The sequence below is a fragment of the Microcaecilia unicolor genome, chromosome 11 (assembly GCF_901765095.1).
Source record: "Microcaecilia unicolor chromosome 11, aMicUni1.1, whole genome shotgun sequence".
Lineage (NCBI taxonomy): Eukaryota > Metazoa > Chordata > Amphibia > Gymnophiona > Siphonopidae > Microcaecilia > Microcaecilia unicolor.
In genome coordinates, this window is record NC_044041.1 from 34,159,552 (window position 1) to 34,182,043 (window position 22,492).

The 22,492-nt window shown below is 43.6% G+C and overlaps 1 protein-coding gene across 1 annotated transcript in view; it reads right to left on the reverse strand.

The window, feature by feature from the left end:
* Positions 1-22,492, reverse strand: part of CUX2 (cut like homeobox 2) — a 521,901-nt gene that overhangs the window by 216,718 nt on the left and 282,691 nt on the right. Inside the window, exon 2 of the mRNA XM_030219071.1 lies at positions 2,506-2,616. Within this exon, the coding sequence (XP_030074931.1) occupies positions 2,506-2,616 (111 nt within the window). The remainder of the gene's footprint in view (positions 1-2,505; positions 2,617-22,492) is intronic.

Consider the following 22,492-nt stretch of genomic DNA (forward strand, 5'->3'; position numbering starts at 1 on the left):
CACATTATAAGACGTATTATTTTGTTTTCTCTTGCATTGGTTTATCTTTATTGGTGAAAAGTTGTGAGAGAAAAAAAACCTCAAGTTGCTGTGAACAGGAGGGAAAACAAATGGACCTCAGTAACATCATATATGATGATGGACAATGTACAGTCATTTCAGCTAACATAGCTGAGGATCCAGCCCAGCTGTCAGCCCTAGAAGCTGGATTCTTTGTCTAACATTGCTCCTTATCCAAATCAATGTTGTCATTTTCTTCTTTGTTATTCTGCCATTATGAGCAGATAAGCGTACAAGTTCTCATACTTAATCTAGCCCTCATTCTCCAACCCACCCTCCCTGTACCTCCAGGACTTGTCTTTTGTGTTAATGAGCAAAACCAATCAGAGGATGTTATTGTGTAAGGTGTTACTCTAGCTGGAAGAAAGTACTTTGACGCAAAGGTGTTGTAAACCCACCATGCTTTGCGCGCTATTTCAATGATCTGGTTTAGGTCAGTGGGGTGTTACTGATAACAATGGACCAGTGTTAAGACTGGGCTAGATGGACCATTGGTCTGATCCAGTGATTCTCAATCCAGTTCGCAGGGCAAACTCATTCTTTTTAGGATATCTATAATGGATATGCATGAGAGAGAGAGATTTACCTACAATAGAGGCAGTGCATGCATCCATTGTCTCATATATGTTTTGTTTTTGTTACATTTGCACCCCACACTTTTCCCACTCTTGGCAGGCTCAATGGGGCAATGGTGGGTTAAGTGACTTGCCCAGAGTCACAAGGAGCTGCCTGTGCCTGAAGTGGGAATCGAACTCAGTTCCTCAGGACCGAAGTCCACCACCCTAACCACTAGGCCACTCCTCCACCATTGTGTTCATTGTGGACATCCTAAAAACCTGATTGGCTCAGGAATGGACTGAGAACCCCTAGTCTTGCCCAATGTGACCACTCTGACCTTTTGATGAGCCACTCTGAACACGTAAGAGTTACATGTATTGTCATGTTTTACATCCCATCTATACAAAAGGGTGTGCAAATAAGTATTTATTTATTTATTTGTTTGTTACATTTGTATCCCATGTTTTCCCACCTCTTTGTAGGCTCAATGTAGCTTATATAGTTCCGGAGAGGTAGTTACAGACTCCGGTGTGAACAAATACAAAGTGGATAGTACAATATAAAGATTTTGGGGCGGTTTGCTCCATGCGAGTTGCAAGGGTGGTATCATTTGTCTAGGGATTGAGTATTGACTGTTACTTAATTGGTAACATGACCCAAACTAGTGATTACCTAGCCTGTTTGACACCCAGAGGTGTGGGGCATGAGAACCTCAACCCCATCTGGCATCTTTCCCTCCCCTCCCCCCCCCCAGGCGATCTGGTTTCCCACACATCCTCCCATATACCTTTTACACACTTCAGTTCTTCGCCATCAGAGAACAGCAACTCATCTGCACCGCTGCACCCACCCCACAGTCTTCCCTCTTACATAACTTCCTGTTTCTGCATAGGCGGGATCACATCGGAGGCAAAGCTCTCGGGCAGGTGCAAGCAATACATATGAGTTACTGCTCACTGCCAGCGAGGAACTTAAGTGTTTAAGAGGTAACAAGGGGAAAGGGGGGGGGGGGGGGGGTTGAGAAATACCGATCGCCTGCAGGGGAGAGAGAGATGCCAGGAGCCCAGGAGTTTTCAGTCACTTCACAACGCACCCCCTTATTGCCTGTACCTGGGGTGGACTGCCCCCACTGCCCCACCCTTGGTATGCTACTGACCCATAGGGGACTTGTGTTGCCATTTTGGGTCCACAGCACATTGGTGGGAGTAGGGGGCAGTGGCATTCTATACCATGCCATCTGGCATAATGTACGACAACAGCAGTCATGACGGAGTTGTGGGACCAGAGACTGCTCTGGGTTTTAACGTGTACTAGTGGCTCCAAGCTCACTGCAGGTCCCATCTTCAAGGACACTCCAATACTTCTATCAAGGACAAATGCAGAATACTTATCAGGTGACCAAATGACACAACTGCAAAACCTAAAAAGGAGTGAGAGTCAGGAATGTTACAAACAAGCTATTTTCAACTGCTGATTAAAGGATAACCATAAAATGATGACACAATCTCTTTTCTCTGGCGCTTAGTGACAATCCTGTCACAAATGACAGCACTGCCTCCAGTATTTTTAGAGACTAGATACCAACACAACTGACTGATTCTGCATTCTTTACAACGTCAACAGAAAACACCGATGAACTGTGACAGCCCTGTCCCGAGCAGGTATCTGTTCTGCTGGGGAGGTTCGGGAAGGGGGGGGGGGGGAAATCAGCGCACCACTGAACAGCAAAGTGCAGTGCAATATACTCCACATGCCAACCCAGCTTTCTCTTATTTTTGTTTAATTAGGCTTTTATGTAATTAGTCACTTACACCTAACTGTCAAACTATACACAGGAGAACTATGCACTCCTGGTGGGTTAATTCCATAATAGCAAATATACCATACCTCTGGTGTGTTTTTCTTAAATTCCCGACTGAGTTCAATTAAATGTTTATAAGAATGTTCGCTTTCCTCCTGCCGAGCAGCCAGCTCTGATGCAACAGAATTCAGTTCCTTCTGCAAAAGCAAAAACAGAAAAGGATCATTTGTTTTGATTTTTACATACAGACACGCTAATACGTCACATCGTATGCACTGTAGTCATTATAAAAGCAAGCCCATTTTTAGATCATTGGAGGCTGAACTGATCAATAGTCATCTGTGAAGTGTTTCAAAGGGACCGGATGACCCAAGTTCAACAGAAGCTGTTTAAAAAAACGCACAGGGTCCTGCCAGGTTTTAGCAGGGGTTGCTGCCGCTGCCAACTGCCATATATCAGCAGAAGAAATGCAAGCCAACTATGACATACCTGCGCTTAAGTGTTCATAAATAAGCCTTTAAAGATATATATGGATTTTTAATTTCCGTGCGATTTGGAAAATGAAAGTGCCAAAATACAGTAAACTAACCTTTTTGTGTTTTCCACATTAAATCAGCTGCAGTTCACCATAAGTCCAGAAAATATTTCATTAAGGGAATTGTAGAGGTAGAGAAAGCAAATTTAGATTAAGCTTCCCTGCATTTCTGATACTGAAAACCAGAGCCAGGATATATTTTTTATGTATATACCAACAATAATATCTGGTAATGATATAATACATCACTGAGGACAATATTCAGGCCAATGAAGAATGTATAATTTGAAATGCCTAACGTATTGGCAGCTTGACCTCTAGCGTTAATATGAAGAGATTACCACTAGAGGTCGACTGGCACTGTTTCTGATGTCAGCAGTCTAACAGCCGGGAGTGACTGGAGGGGGGGGGCTCTCTTTACAAGAAGAGGTCTCATTGGAGGGAAAGAAGCATTGCAGTGTCTGTTGGGGGAGAGCTCAGATCAGGGGTGTTTTTGCAGGGGGGGGGGGGGGAATCAGGGCGTGGGTATAGGAATTAGGATACTGCCAGTAGAGGCAGACCAAATTTCAGTGTCAGTTCTTTTTCTGCCCCGTTTCGGTTTCGGCCGAAACTGACTGTGTCTTTCAGTGGAAGCTCAATTTGGGATGATAAACTCCTAACGAATTAGCCTCTCAGTAGCGATATGACATCAACTGTCACCATAGGCACCCCCTATAAGAGGCTTGGGGAGGCTAAGCAGGACATCCACTAATTTTAAAATAGGCAGCAGCTAGAACCCTGCCTACCTGTTCTCACTGCAGCGATTGTTGTCCCCCTCCCCCTCACGACCTCCAGGCACTGTCCCAAGCCGTTGTTGGCTTCAGGTGCCAGCATCTCTCCCTCTCCTCCCTGCGGTCCGATGGTGCTGTTAATGTGCCTTGATCACTACTGGTAGCGACACGGCAGTGATTAAATGAGGCTGCCTTGGGGCCTTGGCCTTCCCAGTGATGCCTCCCACCCTCCTCGGATGCAACTTCCTGTTCAACATAGGTGGGAGGCATCACTGGGAAGGCCAAGGCCCTGAGGCAGCCCGCCTTAATCGCTGCGGTATCGCTACTGACAGCAATCAAGGCACATTAGCAGGGAGGAGAGGGAGAATCAGAGTCACTGGAACTGTAAAGGTGGTAGGAAAGATAGAAATGCTGGACTTGTGGAGGGAAGGAGGGAGGGAGACAGAGGTGTTGGACCTGGGTAAGAGATGGATAGATGCTGGGGGTGGGGTGGGGGAGAAGGGAGAAAGAGAGCGATCAGACTGAAGGCATGGAGGAGAGTGGGAGATACACTGGAGACCCAAGAGGGAGCAATACTGAATCATGAGGCCCCAAAATAGGAGTGCAGGAGAAAGGGAAGATAGAGGAGAGTAGAGGGACAGAGAAGAGATTCTGGGCATGGAGAAAACATAGGGAAAGGAACAGGAACAATGCTGAATGGCGAAAGGATAGGGACACGTGGGGCAATGTTGGACACTGTGGCGGGTGAGGGACAAATAGGGGGAAATGCAGGAGAGGGCGAAACAGACACAGAGGGAAGATGCTGAATGTAAGGGGAGGGTAAAGACACTGAGAGGGCAAATGCTGAATGTGGAGGGAGGATGCGGACAGTGACACAGAATGGAGATGCTGGACGGGACTGATAGGGACACAGATTGAAGATGAATGGTGGACATGGAGACAGAAGAAGTGTCAAAGAGATGGAGGATCCTGCAAAAAACAGGAAAAACAGAGAAAAGCAGAAAACAGACACTGGACCAACGTGACTAGAAAATAAAATGCTCAGACAACAAAAGTAGAAAATAGTATTTTATTCTGAACTTACTAATTGGAATATTATAGCTTTTGGAAATATTTGAATAAGTAATTGAATAAAAAGCAGAAAAAGCAAAATAATTTTAAAATAATTTAAAATAAAATAATTTTCTGATCCGAAGAAGAATGGTTACCTTCGAAAGCTAATCAAAACATGTATTAAGTTAGTCCAATAAAAAAGGTATTATCTTATTTTCTTTTCTTTTGACATATTTCTATTTATTACCTTTAAAAGTGGACTAACATGGCTACCACTTAACTCAAAAATAACATAAAAACATAAAAATATTAAATGGAAATTTTTCGCACATGAAAAATATTCACAGCCGATTTGTGATGCTTAACCATATCTAGGGTGTCCTCTGCATCTGAGATCTTTTTTTCCCTCCATTTTTAATATTGAGGCTAACTGAATTATTATCAGTAGCATTAAACTGTCTTTTTTTTTGGTACAGTTTTGGGAGCTTTTGGAAATGCACATCTCTGTCATCTTGCATTGTGGTGTCTATTTCTTTACTATTGCTGTACATGCAAAGTCTGACTTCTTGAGGTTTCCAGTTCACTGTTTTGCCTTCATGTCTTTATTACTAGTCTGTGGTCCCTTGTTTCATATTTGTTGAGGGTCTGTCTCTGTCTTGTACCAGTGGACACAGTACTGTATGTATTCTGCCAGCGTGGAGATCTTGTAGAAGGTGGAAAACCAAAACGACAAAAAAGCCAAAGTAACTCCTTTACAAAACCAATTGAGGAGAAACAAAACGAAAAGGAGAACGACCAAAGACGTGCCAACCAAGGACTATTTATTAAAAATGTCACAAGCAAACGTCAACTAAAAACACATACAGTCCATAGGGACCTACAAAAATTATATCAAGACTCGACAAAGTTCTGTGTTTTGGTGTGCATTGCGCCTGCCTCAGGAGTCTAAACTTCTGTAACAACATCAAGACATAAATACGAATGAATACAAGAATAAAATTAGTTAGAACTGTATGAAAAAATATAAATATACACATAAAAATAATTAGTTAAATAAATAATTAATAAAAACATCACCAATAAGAAAAAAATAGCCTGAGGCAGGTGAGCTGTGTGCCGAAACGCAGGACTGTGTCGATTCTTGATATCATTTTTATAGATCCCTAAGGACGGTATTGTATTTTCAGTTGATCTTTCTTTGTGACATTTTTAATAAATATCCCTTGGTTGGCACTTCTTTGGTCATTCCCCTTTCGCTTTGTTACTTCTCACTAGGTGGGACATTGGGGTTTTAGGGCCCGGTGTAATATTTACAGCGCTGCCTTTTCATGCATAAGGTCTTTGAGACCTGGGAGTTAGTGCTGGTATGGTATGGTAACGTTCTGAGTATGTTTTTGCACAGGTTTGTGTATAGTGTTCTGCTCTAGAGGTACTGTGACTTCAAAACTTTTACGTTGTCATTTCATCATATAGGATCGGCTGGCCGAGGGCAAGTGGGATGTGTAAGAGGGCAGACTGGCTGCAGGCCTCTATGGAGGTGTAAGCATCATCTATAAACACTTATCAATCCACTTTAATTCAATTGCCTAAGAAACCTATATTTATCTACTGAAGTTTGCACAGTTTAATTTTCTTGCCACTTTCTTCTTTGGCGTTTGATACCTATTTTATATCTAAATTTAATTTAAAAAATATATATTAGGGATTACATATTGACAAGGCTCTAAAAATATTTTGTTTTACTTATATCTCAGTGGCATTCCTAGGGGCGCTGACACCCGGGGCGGATCGCTGATGCGCCCCGCCCCCCCGGGTGCAGCGCCCCCCGGAACAGCGCGACCCCCCCGGCGAAATAACCCCCCGGGTGCAGCACGACACCCCGGTGAAAGAACCCCCCCCAGGGTGCATGCCGCTGGAGGGGGGGGGGGTGCCGCACGCCTGTCAGCTCTTCGTTTCCATGCTCCCTCTGCCCCGGAACAGGAAGTTACCTGTTCCGGGGCAGAGGGAGCATGAAAACGAAGAGCTGACAGGCGCGCGGCACCCCCCAGCGGCGTGCACCCGGGGCGGACCGCCCCCACCGCCCCCCCTTTGGTACGCCACTGTTATATCTAAATTTAATAAAATGTATTACCTGCAACTATTTTGTTGCTTCTTCTTTCTGCAGGTTGGCAGACAATTATAAACTCGGGCCCAGCCCCAGCCACTTCAGCCTCCCCAAACAGCTAGGCCACCAACCACCTACGGCTGTCACTCCAAATGTGGCACAAAGTCAGCCATTGTAAAAGCACTGCAGCTTTTAGTTTCAGTTTTCACTAGCTGAGGTCCATGTGAAGAAGCTAGATTCTACGAGAAAGGTACCTGTGGCGACTGTATTCAAGCACAAGTACTGGTGAGCTTTAATAGGGAAATTATATTACAACAAAATGAAGTTTATATATCAGAAAATAATTTGAGAAATGTATTGCTTTCTTATTCTGGATTGTGCATCAGACTGGTATAATGTCCTAATAATACCTAACATTCTATTTGCTTTCTTAGCTGCTGCCACACACTGAGCAGAGGGTTCCAACGTGAATGATCTTGGTCGATAACTCCCAACGTGGAACCTTGTATGACGTAGCTATAATTCGGGTTCCTCTTTCCCACATGCATCACTTTGCACTTGTTCACATTAAACGTCATCTGTCATTTGGATGCCCAGTCTCCCAGTGTGGTAAGGTCCTCTTGCAATTTTTCACAATCCTCTTGAGATTTAACTTTGTGTCATCAGCAAATTTAATTACCTCACTAGTTATTCTCATCTCTAGATCATTTATAAATATGTTAAAAAGCAATGGTCCCAGTACAGACCCCTGCAGAACCTCACTATCTACCCTTCTCCATTGGGAATACTGACCATTTAACCCCACTCTGTGTTTTCCATCTTTTAATCAGTTTTTAATCCACGATAGAACGTTACCTCCAATCCCATGACTTTCCAATTTCCTTAGGAGTCTCATGAGGTAGTCAAATGCCTTTATCGAATCAGTATTCTTTTTGTCCTGTACCCTTTTCTCTTTCAGCAATGTCTTTTTGATCACTAAAAAACAACACGTGATTTAGCTTTGTTGATGTGGAGGGGCATAATCAAAAGGGATGGCCAAGTTTTCCTGAAGACGTCCTCGCAGGACGCCCCGGCGAAGGGGTGGGGAAGCCCGTATTATCGAAACAAGATGGGCGTCCATCTTTCGTTTTGATAATATGGTCGGGGATGCCCAAATCTTGACATTTAGGTCATCCCTAGAGATGGTCATCCTTAGACTTGGTCATTTCTGATTTTCGGCGATAATGGAAACTAAGGACACCCATCTCAGAAACGACCAAATGAAAGCCCTTTGGTCATGGGAGGAGCCAGCATTCGTAGTGCACTGGTCCCCCTGACATGCCAGGACACCAACCAGGCACCCTTGGGGGCACTGCAGTGGACTTCAGAAAAAGCTCCCAGGTACATAGCTCCCTTACCTTGTGTGCTGAGCCCCCGAAAACCCACTCCCCACAACTGTACACCACTACCATAGCCCTTATGGGTGAAGGGGGGCACCTAGATGTGGGTACAGTGGATTTCTGGTGGGTTTTGAAGGGCTCACATTTACCACCACAAGTGTAACAGGTAGGGGGGATGGGCCTGGGTCCGCCTGCCTGAAGTGCACTGCACCCACTAAAACTGCTCCAAGGACCTGCATACTGCTGTCATGGAGCTGGGTATGATATTTGAGGCTGACAAAAAATATTTAAAACATTTTTTGAGGGTGGGAGGGGGTTAGTGACCACTGGGGGAGTAAGGGGAGGTCATCCCCAATTCCCTCCGGTGGTCATCTGGTCAGTTCGGGCACCTTTTTGTGGCTTGGTCATAAGAAAAAAGGACCAGGTAAAGTCGTCCAAGTTTTCATCAGAGACGTCTTTTTTTTTCCATTATGGGTCGAAGACACCCATGTGTTAGGCACGCCCAAGTCCCGCCTTCATTACACCTCCGACATGCCTCTGGGAACGTTGGTCGTCCCCACGACGTAAAGCAGTTGGGGACGCCCAAAATCGGCTTTCCAATATACCGATTTGGGCGACCCTGTGAGAAGGACGTCATCTTGCGATTTATGTCGAAAGATGGGTGTCCTTCTCTTTCAAAAATAAGATAGTGTGTCAAAAAATTCCCTAGGTTCTTTATCAGAGAAAAAAAACCCCACTTAAACATTTGTTGTAGAACTGATTAAGAAATATTATTTTACTTATAGGCTATTTTTGAGATGAAGTTTTGAATTATGTAGCCCTTTAAGTATATATAAACAAATACAACAAAGGTATTGTTTGATACCTTTAACTGGGACAAAATAAAATCCTGGCTTTCAGATAAAAAGATAAGAAATGGGCCAGCCAATGGCTCAAGGGCAATGTGGAGGGACTTGGGTGTGATTCTTGGTTCCGCGTTAGGAGTTACGGATCAAGAAAGGGATCTGGGTGTCGTCGTCGATGATACGCTGAAACCTTCTGCTCAGTGTGCTGCTGCGGCTAGGAAAGCGAATAGAATGTTGGGTGTTATTAGGAAGGGTATGGAGTCCAGGTGTGCGGATGTTATAATGCCGTTGTATCGCTCCATGGTGCGACCGCACCTGGAGTATTGTGTTCAGTACTGGTCTCCGTATCTCAAAAAAGATATAGTAGAATTGGAAAAGGTACAGCGAAGGGCGACGAAAATGATAGTGGGGATGGGACGACTTTCCTATGAAGAGAGGCCTGAGAAGGCTAGGGCTTTTCAGCTTGGAGAAGAGACGGCTGAGGGGAGATATGATAGAAGTGTATAAAATAATGAGTGGAATGGATCGGGTGGATGTGAAGCGACTGTTCACGCTATCCAAAAATACTAGGACTAGAGGGCATGAGTTGAAGCTACAGTGTGGTAAATTTAAAACGAATCGGAGAAAATTTTTCTTCACCCAACGTGTAATTAGACTCTGGAATTCGTTGCCGGAGAACGTGGTACGGGCGGTTAGCTTGACGGAGTTTAAAAAGGGGTTAGATAGATTCCTAAAGGACAAGTCCATAGACCGCTATTAAATGGACTTGGAAAAATTCCGCATTTTTAGGTATAACTTGTCTGGAATGTTTTTACGTTTGGGGAGCGTGCCAGGTGCACTTGACCTGGATTGGCCACTGTCGGTGACAGGATGCTGGGCTAGATGGACCTTTGGTCTTTCCCAGTATGGCACTACTTATGTACTTATGTACTTATGTCTTCTGGACCCCTGGTAGGCTGGGGCTGGAGTGTTATTAGTCCTTAGGGGGTTCAGGGAGGGAGTAGGGTGTCAATAGTCTTTATATAATAGCAACAAGACTGGATTAAATTAAGCTGAGAGGGGAACATGAGGGAAATATCCAGATGTGACAGGCATAATGAAGAGACAGAGAGGAAATGCTAGCCTATCATCATCTTATTAGCCATCTGTCCTTAATCTCCATCTATTGTCAGTGTCTATCTGTAGAGCAGACAATAACCTCCACAGAGAACAGACATTCATGCATCTAGAAAGCACTGACTGCATACATTTTGTGGCATTATATAAATATTTAATAATAGTAGTAGTAGTAGTAGTAGCAGAAGAGATAGTTGCAAATGGGTCTTTGCCATCTGGACAGGTTTTCTCTGAAAATTAGCTGCAGGTACTCTTGCATTTTGCCGCAATTGTTACCAGCCAGAGAAAGGCCTGGATTTACCTACAGGCAACAAAGGAAACTGCCTCACTGCCCGATATTGATGGCACCATCCAGCAGGCCAGAGTTTGAAGCATGCTGGTGGGAATCCAAGTGGTGACACAGCCACAACAGAAAGAAGGCCAGCATGTACTCCAGACCCTGTGGTGCCCTGAAGAGGACAGGTACAAATCAAGGTCTGGTATACATATAAAGTAGCACATATGAGTTTATCTTGTTGGGCAGACTGGATGGACAGTGCAGGTCTTTTTCTGCCATCATCTACTATGTTACTATGTTACTTACATCCACCCCCCCCCCCCCCCCAAGAGATAAGCAGTGGCTTTTCTCAGCTCTACCTTAATAAGAGTCTATTGACGTTTTCTCCAGAAACTTGTTCAACCTTTCATAAACTCAGCTATGCTAACTGCTTTTACCACATACTCTGGTAACAAGTTCCAGAGCTAAAATATTTTCTCCAAATTGTTTTAAATGTACTACCATTACATTGCCGGTCACATTCAGGGCGGAGGGGATCTGGGAGATGTACATTTAAATGTGGCATTTCACAGTAAGAAACACCTCCCAGGAAACTGTCCCATCCTTAAGGAAGCAACCAGGATAGAAAGGTGTTTAGAGAATAAACGCACAAAAAAAAAAGGAGTAGAGATGAAGGCAAATGGCCCAAAGGCACTGGTCCTGCCCTAACTGCACCAGCAAAGATTGGTAGAGTCTCGTAACTGGCTTGTGCTCTCCAACTGTTGGCTATCTTCAAGAAATCCTATTATGTCTCATCTCCAAGTCTAACTGGGCAGCTCTGATGGGCCAACTGATCTTTATTGGTCATCACTGGAAAATAGATGACCTAAAAAGTTTATAAATTTACACTGAAGAACAAATTTCAGGAAAATATTTGTTTCGTCACTAAATTTGGATTAATCTAATAGAATTTACAACCCTGAACCAGAATACAAACTTGCAATATTTCCATCATGCAGGGTTTGGCTGCAATGCGTCCTTCACTGTCCAAGCCATTTAATTCAAATTGATTTATTAGATGAGGTTTGTTGGGTTGTGATGGCTGAAAATCTGGATCATTTTCACTGTCGACGTCCAATGTCTCTTCTGCTGCATTGTTATCTCTTCTGCTGCAGTGTCTAAGGTATACTTGTCTGGTGGCTTTGGCACAGGAGGACTGTTGTTATGTGGCACTGGTCTCAAAGCCACTGTCAAATTAGGATATGAAACTGACATTTTGTTTATGGAAGAAAAGCCCAAAACATTTGTCAAATAGAAACAACAGTCTAACATGATCTTTCTACTCCCTCTAGATCATTGTGACAGCAAATGGCATGGTTGACCGTGAATCTTTGATCCAAGCTCTCAGATTAACTGCAAATGATGCACAACAAATATGAGGAGCTCAGCTTTTGTCTTGATCACCAACTTTATGTCCAAAATACAGTTCATTCACCAGTAGAGTCTCACTGGTGAAGACATATTTGATGAATACTTCTTCACCAGTAGAGTCGCGGTTCTTCCTAGCGCTTTCAGAGAGAACTCACCACAAACGTAGCAGGATGTGCCAACATGATTAATACATTTCCATGACATTTTCAGTTTAATTAACCATCACGTCATGCAATAACCAGCTATTCATCAACGTCACCTAGATGTAACATGTAAAAATAGGGCTAAATGACACCATAATATATTTACTAGTGATGTCATGTTTATGTTTATTATCAGACTTAATATACCACCATTTCTAAACAATGGTTACAACACAATACACAGAATAGGAAAGGAACTCCATAGGAAAGATCAGAATCCAACATGATGCCTAGATAACTGAACGACTCGTGTCAAAACACATCTGTAGGTTTCTGGAAAACCATGCGTTATAGAAAGACTATGATGTCATTTCTGTGATCAGCATCCAAAAGTCTATTAGAAACACCCGATCTCATTATAGAAACAAAAATGATGTTGTCCAGTGTTATGAGCAGTGTGGAATGGTCAAATATGGAAAAGTTATTTAATCTTTCAACAACACAAAAGCAAGTGGTCAGGCCATGAAACTTATTTATTTGCTACATTTGTATCCCACATTTTCTAACCTATTTGCAGGCTCAATGTGGCTTACATAGTACTGTAAAGGCGTTCGCCAATTCCGGTATGAACAAATACAGTAATGTTTTGGTAGAACAAGGTTCAGGTGTAACAGACACTTTAGGGAATTCTATAGAGGAAGAGGATCGTACAGAGGAAGAGGTCTTGTATATCCGTTACGAGCTTTGGTTTCATTGTGTTGCAAGATACTGGCATTTAAGTTGGGTCAGTGGGGTATGCCTTTTTGAACAGGTTGGTTTTTAATGATTTCCGGAAGTTTAAGTGATCATATGTTGTTTTCACGTCTTTAGGTAGTGCGTTCCATAGTTGTGTGCTTATGTAGGAGAAGCTGGATGCATAAGTTGATTTGTATTTGAGTCCTTTGCAATTTGGGTAGTGGAGATTTAGGTATGACCAACCAGTTGAAAACAAATCATAGAAATTATTATTTTTTTTTATGTAGCACATAATTTAAATCTGTGGAATCTGTTTTTAGAGAATGCGGTCTAGACAATTAACATAGTGGAGTTCAAATGAGGTTTGGACAAGTTCCTGGAGAAAAAGTCCATCAAAGTTATTAGCCAGGTAGTCTTGGGAAGCCATTGCTTATTTATTGAAACAAAGTCTAGGTAATTGAATAACAGGCTTAAGTGAAACCGACAGCATCAGCATGATGATCGCACTGTCTGTATATTCAACGTTGCTAACACCAGTGCTGGAACTTGACTTAGTATGGTCACTGCATCCGCTGAAAATCTAGTCTCTTATTACTAATTTATTTCTCATAACCCTCTCCTGTTTTTGTATTAAGTACATAAGTACATAAGTAATGCCACACTGGGAAAAGACCAAGGGTCCATCGAGCCCAGCATCCTGTCCACGACAGCGGCCAATCCAGGCCAAGGGCACCTGGCGAGCTTCCCAAATGTACAAACATTCTATACATGTTATTCCTGGAAATGTGGATTTTTCCCAAGTCCATTTAGTAGTGGTTTATGGACTTGTCCTTTAGGAAACCGTCTAACCCCTTTTTAAACTCTGCCAAGCTAACCGCCTTCACCACGTTCTCCGGCAACGAATTCCAGAGTTTAATTATGCGTTGGGTGAAGAAAAATATGTAATGGGGAAAAAAGAGGGGAATAAACTACACCAGGTTTCAGTTACAACCCTAAAAAAAAAGGGAGGGATAACCCCCACTGCGTTGCAGGTAAAACCCGACCGCCTCTATGGACAGACTGGATGAGCCATGCTGGTCTTTATCTGCCATCATTTACTATATTACTATGGGGCCCTTTTACTAAGCCACATTGAGGCTTATTTTCAAAGCACTTAGCCTCCCAAAGTTCCATAGAAACCTATGGAACTTAGCCTCCCAAAGTGCTTTGAAAATATGCCTCATTGGCACCTATGTGCGCTCAACACGCATCAATTTGGAGTTATCGCATGGCCCTTGCGGTAATTTCATTTTTGAAGTGCATCCGCTAAGTGCGCCGGAAAATAATTTTTATTTTCTGGCCCGCGGCAGAAACCGGGTGGTGATCGTCATTCTACATGCATAGATGATTACCGCACAGTTAACGCATAAGACCTTACTGCTAACTCAATAGCTTGCAGTAAGGTCTCAGACCAAAAACAGAGCACGCCAATTTTAATTTTGCCGCACGTCCATTTTTGGCAAAAATTTTAAAAAGGCTTTTTTTTTTAACAGGCGCACTGAAAAATGGATCCACGCGTGCCCAAAACACGCGCCTACACTAGCGCAGCCCATTTTTCGGCACACCTTAGTAAAAGGATCCCTATGTTAATGTTGATGTAGGAAGTAATTAACATTCTGTGCTAGTTTACAAATTCTCATTACTCTTATTTCTAGTCCAAAATAAAGTTTGGAGTCTTATCTTTTTCTTCTTACACCTATGAACTTCCAAGATAACATTCCTCTACAAAACCAGTAAGGATGCAGCATGGGTGATGCATTGTTTCCTGTAATGTACAACTAACATATTCAGACTGCAGCATGGGGTTAATAATCTAAAATTAACTTGGCTCCGTTGAGCGCCAGCTCAGAGTGGGCTCCTTTTGATTGTGCCTGTTCCAGGGTAACAGACTATTAAATACAACACACGGCCTAAGGGGGAAAACATTAGGGATTATTTGCTAGAGTGAACACAGGCTCAAGTGTGGCTTCTCAGCCCTGTCTGCCACAATTACCACATGCAAGAAAAAAAATGCACTGCAGGCCACCTGTCACTCTTGAAGTGCTCGGTCTAATAAAAAGAGTTTCTTTGTACAAGCACTTCAACCCTGGAAAATCTTGCCCCGCTAGATGTTAATCGTCCTCAATTCAAAATAGGGGCCAGATATGCAAAACAGTGGTGTTCCTGTGGGGGCTGACACCCGGGGCGGATCTCCGATGCGCCCCGCCCCCTCGGGTGCAGCGCCCCCCCCCGGATGCAGCGCAAACCTCACCCTGGCGAAAGGACACCCCCCGCGAAAGAACCCCCTGCTCGGGTGCACGCCGCTGGGGGGTGCTGCGCGCGCCTGTCCGTCGTTCGTTCCCTGTGCCCCGGAAGTAACCTGTTCCGGGGCACAGGGAGCATGGAACGAACGACGGACAGGCGTGTGCGGCACCCCCCCCCCCCCAGTGGCGTGCACCCAGGGCGGACCGCACCCACCGCCCCCCCCCCCAGGAACGCCACTGATGCAAAATGATTTTAAATGGCCAGGAGAGTCTCCTGGCTGTTTAAATCACCTGACTAGTGTTGCTGAAAATGCCCAGTTAACGCTCAAACCCAAAGCAGCTATTTTGTGGGCATTTCAAAGGGTAGAGTCAGCATTTAACCAGCTAAGATAACCACATAAAAAGGACCTCATAAAACACAGTCCTATCTTTATGCAGTTTTTCTTAGCTCATTAAGGGGGGGGGGGGGTCTTCTACAAAGGCGTGCTAGCGTTTTTAGCGCGTGCTAATCATTAGTGTGCGCTAAACACTAGAGATGCCCATAAGAATATATGAACTATCCACTTTAAATGGTATCAATAATATATTTAATGGAGGGGGGTTTCTCATAAACAATCTTTCTCACTACCCAGCTCCAAACATTCCTTATAGTTTTCTTTTTACAATTCTCAAAGGGTACAAGATATTGGATCCTTCAGATAACCATGTCACCACCATTCAGGCTATATGTATAAGCCAGGCATTTCTTTATGGTGGGCATGCATTTGTCATTGATCCATAGTTTTTAATATTCTCAGTTTTTAAACTTTCACCCATTAAATTCTTCAATATTCTATCTTATAATCAAAATAGCACTTAGCTTGTATGAAATTTCGCTATTCCTTTTTTTTCTTTTCTTTTAAAAGATTAGTCATCTCGGAGGCATCATCTGATCCGACATGAAATCATGTTTCGCTTGAATGCTGTGTCAAGGTACGTCTCCTTCTTGGTTTTAGAGGAATTCTGCTACCTCCGGCTTCAGCACAGGCCATTTTTCAGCACACCTTAGTAAAAAGGCCCCCTTAACAAGCTATGTTTTGCCAGCTCCGTATACCTGGAAATTCAATGCTGGAGCCCAGACATGGCTTAGCATTGAACTTCCACATATAATACCAGCAGCAGTTAGCAAAATGCTATTGCCTCCAGCTGAATATCGGGCCCTAGGTGAATTTACAGCCACAACTTAGCCAACTAGGTAATGGCTGAAAATTCTTCTAAACTTAGCTGCAGAGAAAGTAGTCAGTCAAGCAAGTCATTACTAAGGTGCCAATGGCCTAGGCGTATTTTCAAAGCACTTAGCCGTACAAAGTTCCATAGGTTACTATGGAACTTTGGAAGGCTAAGTGCTTTGAAAAAGAGCCCCATATATAATTATTAGCGGTTTTAATGTGCCTGTAAATTTAAGGTGCGTTAAACGTTAACACACCTATACATTTCTATGGGTGTCTTAGCGTTTAATGTGCGTAAAACGCTAACGCACCCATAGCTCCTCTTAGATGATAGGGGAGATATAAATCAAATAAATATGTAGGGGCCCAATTTCTAAAAACACTGAGGGCTAGATTTACTAAGTGGGATATAAAACATAGGTTCAGGTCATTTTATTTGATTAATCGCGTATGGAAAAACCGTCAAAGCGGAGTCCGAAAGGAGCTCCCATCAATATAAAGGAAAGAAAAGGGAAAAGCAAAAGTGCTGCTGAGATCTCATATCCCCAGACCCCGGCACGCAATTCCCTTTCTACTACTAATACCATAATACCTTACAAAAGGACCAGGCTATATATCTACATTAAGGACTGGATTCTATATGTGGCGCCTGAAAAATAGGCGCCAAAAATATTTCCGCCTAGGTGTATTCTGTAAACTGCTCCTAGCTTTTAGGCGCAGTTTATAGAATATGTCTAGTGGCCATGTCTGCGCCTAACTCTAGGCACGTCCGCTTAAGCCAAGTAAAACTTGGTGTAAATACCGGTGTCTAAGTTAGGTGCAGAGCAGGTGTATTCTATGACCGTGCGTGTAGATTCTCGGAATGACTATGGCCCCGCCCATTCCATGCCCATGGCCGCGCCCCCTTTTGGTAGCACACATTAGAATTTATGTGCACCACTTTACAGAATACGCCTAGCAAGTAGTGCGCGTAAATTCTAATTAATGCCAGTGTCAATAATTGGCAATTATCATGCTAATTGGCTTAAGTAATTAAATTGCATGCACAAATCCAGAATATGACTGGATCTGTGCGTGCAATTTCGTTCACGCTATATAGAATCCAGAAGTAAATGCTTCTCAAAAGAAGCATTTAATATAGATAAATCATACACAAACATTACATTACAATTAAAACTTATATACCATGCATATCCTGCTGTAATTCAGTGCGGCTTACAAGAAAATACACGAGGGCCCCTTGAACCTACATAACAATTAAAACAATAAAAAATTATGTCTATACATTTTTAGAAACAACCAAGTTTTTAGTAATTTACGAAAACTCCTATAATTAGCCTCATGGCGAATAGAAGCTGGTAAAATATTCCACTATTTTGCACCTTCGTAGGCAAGTCTCAAAGAGAAATTTTTTTTTTTTTATAACGTACCCTTAAAGAGGATGGAAACTGAAGTGACAAAAAGTGTCTAGATGTAATGAGGTAGTTCTTATCTAACTAACAGCATGATCAATGGTAACATATATTGAGGGACTTGACAAAACAGCACAACTTAAATATAGACCAAGCTTCAATCAGAAGCCAATGCAATTTTTGAAGTAGAAGTCTGGCACCGTCATACTTAGAGACCCTATCTATCAATCGGGCAGCCGAATTTTGCAAAGTCATACGCTAGCATCGCAGTGCAAGAAGGAGACACAAACTCTTCTCTCAACTTGACATCAAAAAAAGATTTCTAAATAACCACTAGACCCCCACCTCTTTTCTTTTCACAGTTAGTAGTGATTATTATATAACCAGCAATGACATCCTTCCAACTTAAATCTTAATTAACAAACTGCACAAGCCTGTACAAAATAACTGCGTTTCACTCCCTCTTAAAATCAAGTATTGATGATATCCAAAGAGTGCCTGGCATTTTATGGCCCTTTTACCAAGCTGCTCTAAGAAGCGGGCTTAGCGTACCCTCATGCGGGCATTTCCTGTGAACTAAGCCCATTTCTAGCATGGCCATTGAAAAGGGCTTTTTCCTATTTATTTCTGGCCATGCACTAATGTTAGCAGTTGTGCATATGACAACAAGGAAGTAGTGTGATCAACAAGACTCTTCCAAAAAAGCCAAGGAGACGGGATGAAGAGATTTGCTCTTTGTTTGGTGCATAGCTATCTAGTTATTTATTGGGATTTATTAACCACCTTTACGAAGAGATTCATCCAAGGCGGTGTACAGCAGGCACAGTTTAACATAAAGCTTACAATTTTGTTAACAGCATAAAAATAGTAAAAACTACCAAATATAAACAAAAGTACAATAAATGAGGTAAATTTGAGAACGGCACATACATCCAGAGCTCTTGTAAGACACTGATACACCCACACTCCTACCTCTTATAACATGCATACTGACACACACACACACCCAGAGCTCTTGTATGACAGACACACATAACTCTTGTAACATGTACGGTAACACAAACGCACACTGACCCACCCAACCACACTCATGCTTCTTATACTACTACTACTTAACATTTCTAGAGCGCTACTAGGGTTACGCAGCGCTGTACAAATTAACAATTAAGGACGGTCCCTGCTCAGAAGAGCTTACAATCTAAAGGACGAAATGTCAAGTTGGGGTAGTTAAGATTTCCTGAGAAAAGGTGTAGTGATTCTTATAAAATATAAACTAACATACACACGTTCAGAGCTCCTGTAACACACACATACCGGGGGCATAGCTAGGTGGGGCCATGGGGGCATGAGCCCCCCACAGATTAAGCCCTGGCCCCCTCTACTTTTGACCTCTCCCGCCACCGACCCTCACCACTTTGGACCCCCCTCCTGCCGCTGACCCCTCCCTGCCGCCGCCAGGTACCTTTGCTGGCAGGGGTCCCCAACGCCCACCAGCCGAAGTCTTCTTCAGCGCTGGTCGACTCCGGTGCCTTTGCTGATGATCCGTTTCTGACTCCTGATATCCTGCATGCACGTTCTACACGGGGCTACATACAGGACGTGCACGCAGGACATTAGAAGTTAGAAATAGATCATCAGTGAAGGCGCCGGAGTCGACCGGCACTGAAGAAGAGTTTGGCTGGCGGGGATTGAGGACCCCCGCCAGCAAAGGTACCTGGCGGTGGCAGTAGCAACGGGGGAGGGGTGGCGGGGGGAGGCAAGCCCCCCCCCACCTCGGGCTCTGGACCCCCCTCCCGCTGAGGTCTGGCTACGCCCCTGACACATACACACCATAGGTCCCTGTGAGACACAGGCACATCACATTCACACACACCTCTTGAAAAACAAGTGCAGAACCAGTACACACAAATACATATATGCAAGTTCTGAATTCACAAAGCATGCAATTCTACACTTGTTTGTGTCAAATCCATTTTGTTTGTACTTTACAAAAATTACAGAGCACTAACTGCGTTTTTATAGCATTAACCAGTTAGCATGCTGGTGATGTCAGCGTGATAGTTAATTAGCGCATCCTCACCCTCCTGACACACCCCCTCCCAGATGGCAAAACTAACAGGGAACGCTTTAGCCCGCCCTGCGTTAGGAATGAAGCAGCAACTCAACCTGCTGGGCCAAGGGGGTGCGTACTACCACTTCAATCAGTTTGAAATTCCCTTTTTCATGTCCGTTGCAAGTTGCACCTTAACCAATAGACACCACAATAAACTGTGTTTGCCACGAGGAAAGAAATGTGGAGCATCTCTCTTTAATGGAAAGAACCGCTTTATGTGTTCACTGCTTGCTCTGTAGCCAAAGCTCTTTTTAATAAAGGGAAATCGTAGCAGCAAAAAAGCACGTTTTAAAACTAAACATATTTCTGCAATAAGTTGCGTGAACTTCAATGTCACCTATTCGATTTTAGTATTTTGAACCTGTGTTCCTTTAGTTTTATATTTCAAACCAGGCAGCTATTTCACGATACTAAAGGCATGATTTGCACAGATATAAGCAGAGAAGTTGCTGACAGTTTTAACCATCCACCAGGCACCAGAAATGCTTTGCATGTCCACCATGTATTTGTGCTTTATGTCTCTTTTATCAAATCAGTTCATTAGTGCTAATTTCAGATTCATAAGATGCTCTTCCTTGCAGATGGAAAGAAAACAGAAAATGAAGAAATCATTCCAGCGTGCCTCTCAAAGACCACAAACCACATACAATCTCACTCATAAAATGTCCTTATATAGCAGACTGGCCATACCTGGCACATCCCAGGATGCTCTGCATGGGGCAGGGCACTGCCATTTTGAAGATGATGGTGTTGAGGCTGACTTACTTAAGGTCTGGATCTGGAGGAAGTCTAAACAATGGGTCAAAGTGTCCCCACTAGACACCAAGAAAAAAAAAATCAAGTCAGGTCAGGTGGAGTATATGACCAAAACCGAACTTCTCATTTTTCCCCCCAAACCCACCTCCCCACTCCCCCGTTTTCTATTTCTGTTGATGGCTCTCTCATTCTCCCTGTCTTCTTGGCTCGAAACCTTGGGGTCATCTTTGACTCTTCTCTCTCCTTCTCTGCTCACATCCAGCAGACCACCAAGACCTGTAGTTTCTTTCTTTACAACATCCATAAAATCCGCCCCTTTCTTTCCGAGCACTCTACCAAAACCCTCATCCACACCCTTGTCACCTCTCGTTTAGACTACTGCAATCTGCTTCTTGCTGGCCTCCCACTTAGTCACCTCTCCCCTCTCCAGTCGGTTCAAAACTCTGCTGCCCGTCTCATCTTCCGCCAGGGTCGCTTTACTCATACTACCCCTCTCCTTAAGACCCTTCACTGGCTCCCTATCCGTTTTCACATCCTGTTCAAACTTCTTCTACTAACCTATAAATGTACTCACTCTGCTGCTCCCCAGTATCTCTCCACACTCGTCCTTCCCTACACCCCTTCCCGTGCACTCCGCTCCATGGATAAATCCTTCTTATCTGTTCCCTTCTCCACTACTGCCAACTCCAGACTTCGCGCCTTCTGTCTCGCTGCACCCTACGCCTGGAATAAACTTCCTGAGCCCCTACGTCTTGCCCCTTCCTTGGCCACCTTTAAATCTAGACTGAAAGCCCACCTCTTTAACATTGCTTTTGACTCGTAACCACTTGTAACCACCTGCCTCCATCTACCCTCCTCCTTCCTGTACACAATAATTGATTTGATTTGCTTACTTTATTTTTTGTCTATTAGATTGTAAGCTCTTTGAGCAGGGACTGTCTTTCTTCTATGTTTGTGCAGCGCTGCGTATGCCTTGTAGCGCTATAGAAATGCTAAATAGTAGTAGTAGTAGTAGTAGTAGTAGTAGTGGAGTGGGTGTTGGAGAAAAGGGTGTGCTACTAGACACCAATAAATTTGTGTGTGTGTGGGGGGGGGGGGGTCAGCGGGACGTAGAGGTTATGGGGGGAGAGGTGCACCAGGCACTAGGGAATTCTTTTTTAAAGTAGTGGGGGGGCTGAGGGGGCTCTAGACACCAAGGCAATTTTACAGGCGGGAGGGAGGAGGCCAGTTCTGTTGGAGGAGGGGGTTCAGTGCCAGCCATGTTGGGGAGGACCAGGGCTGGGTCGAGTCAGATTGGGAAGATAGGGAAGGGGATAGGGTAGATGCTGAACACTGCCAGCTTTGTTTGTTTTTTAAATGTCATCCTTTCTATTAGTGACATTTTGCAATAAGCTGTCAATTACTGCCGTGATTCTAACGCAACAGGAATTTGCATGCTCATTGCTTATAGCATGCTTTGGTAGGTTTGGAGAGCTAATATTGCAGTAGAGATATGGCTGTACTTTGAGGCTTCCTACATCGACCCCAGATACTGGTGACACCAATAACAATGCCACTACACATTCGCAATCAGCTGTATAGGGTTTCTAGATTAGCCTGGCTGGTTAAATATAAGTATATAAGTAATGCCACACTGGGAAAAGACCAAGGGTCCATTGAGTCCAGCATCCTGTCCATGACAGCAGCCGATCCAGGCCAAGGGCACCTGGCAAGCTTCCCAAACGTACAAACATTCTATACATGTTATTCCTGGAATTGTGGATTTTTCCCAAGTCCATTTAGTAGTGGTTTATGGACTTGTCCTTTAGGAAACCGTCTAACCCCTTTTTAAACTCTGCCAAGCTAACAGCCTTCACCACGTTCTCTGGCAACAAATTCCAGAGTTTAATTATGCGTTGAGTGAAGAAACATTTTCTCTGATTTGTTTCAAGTTTA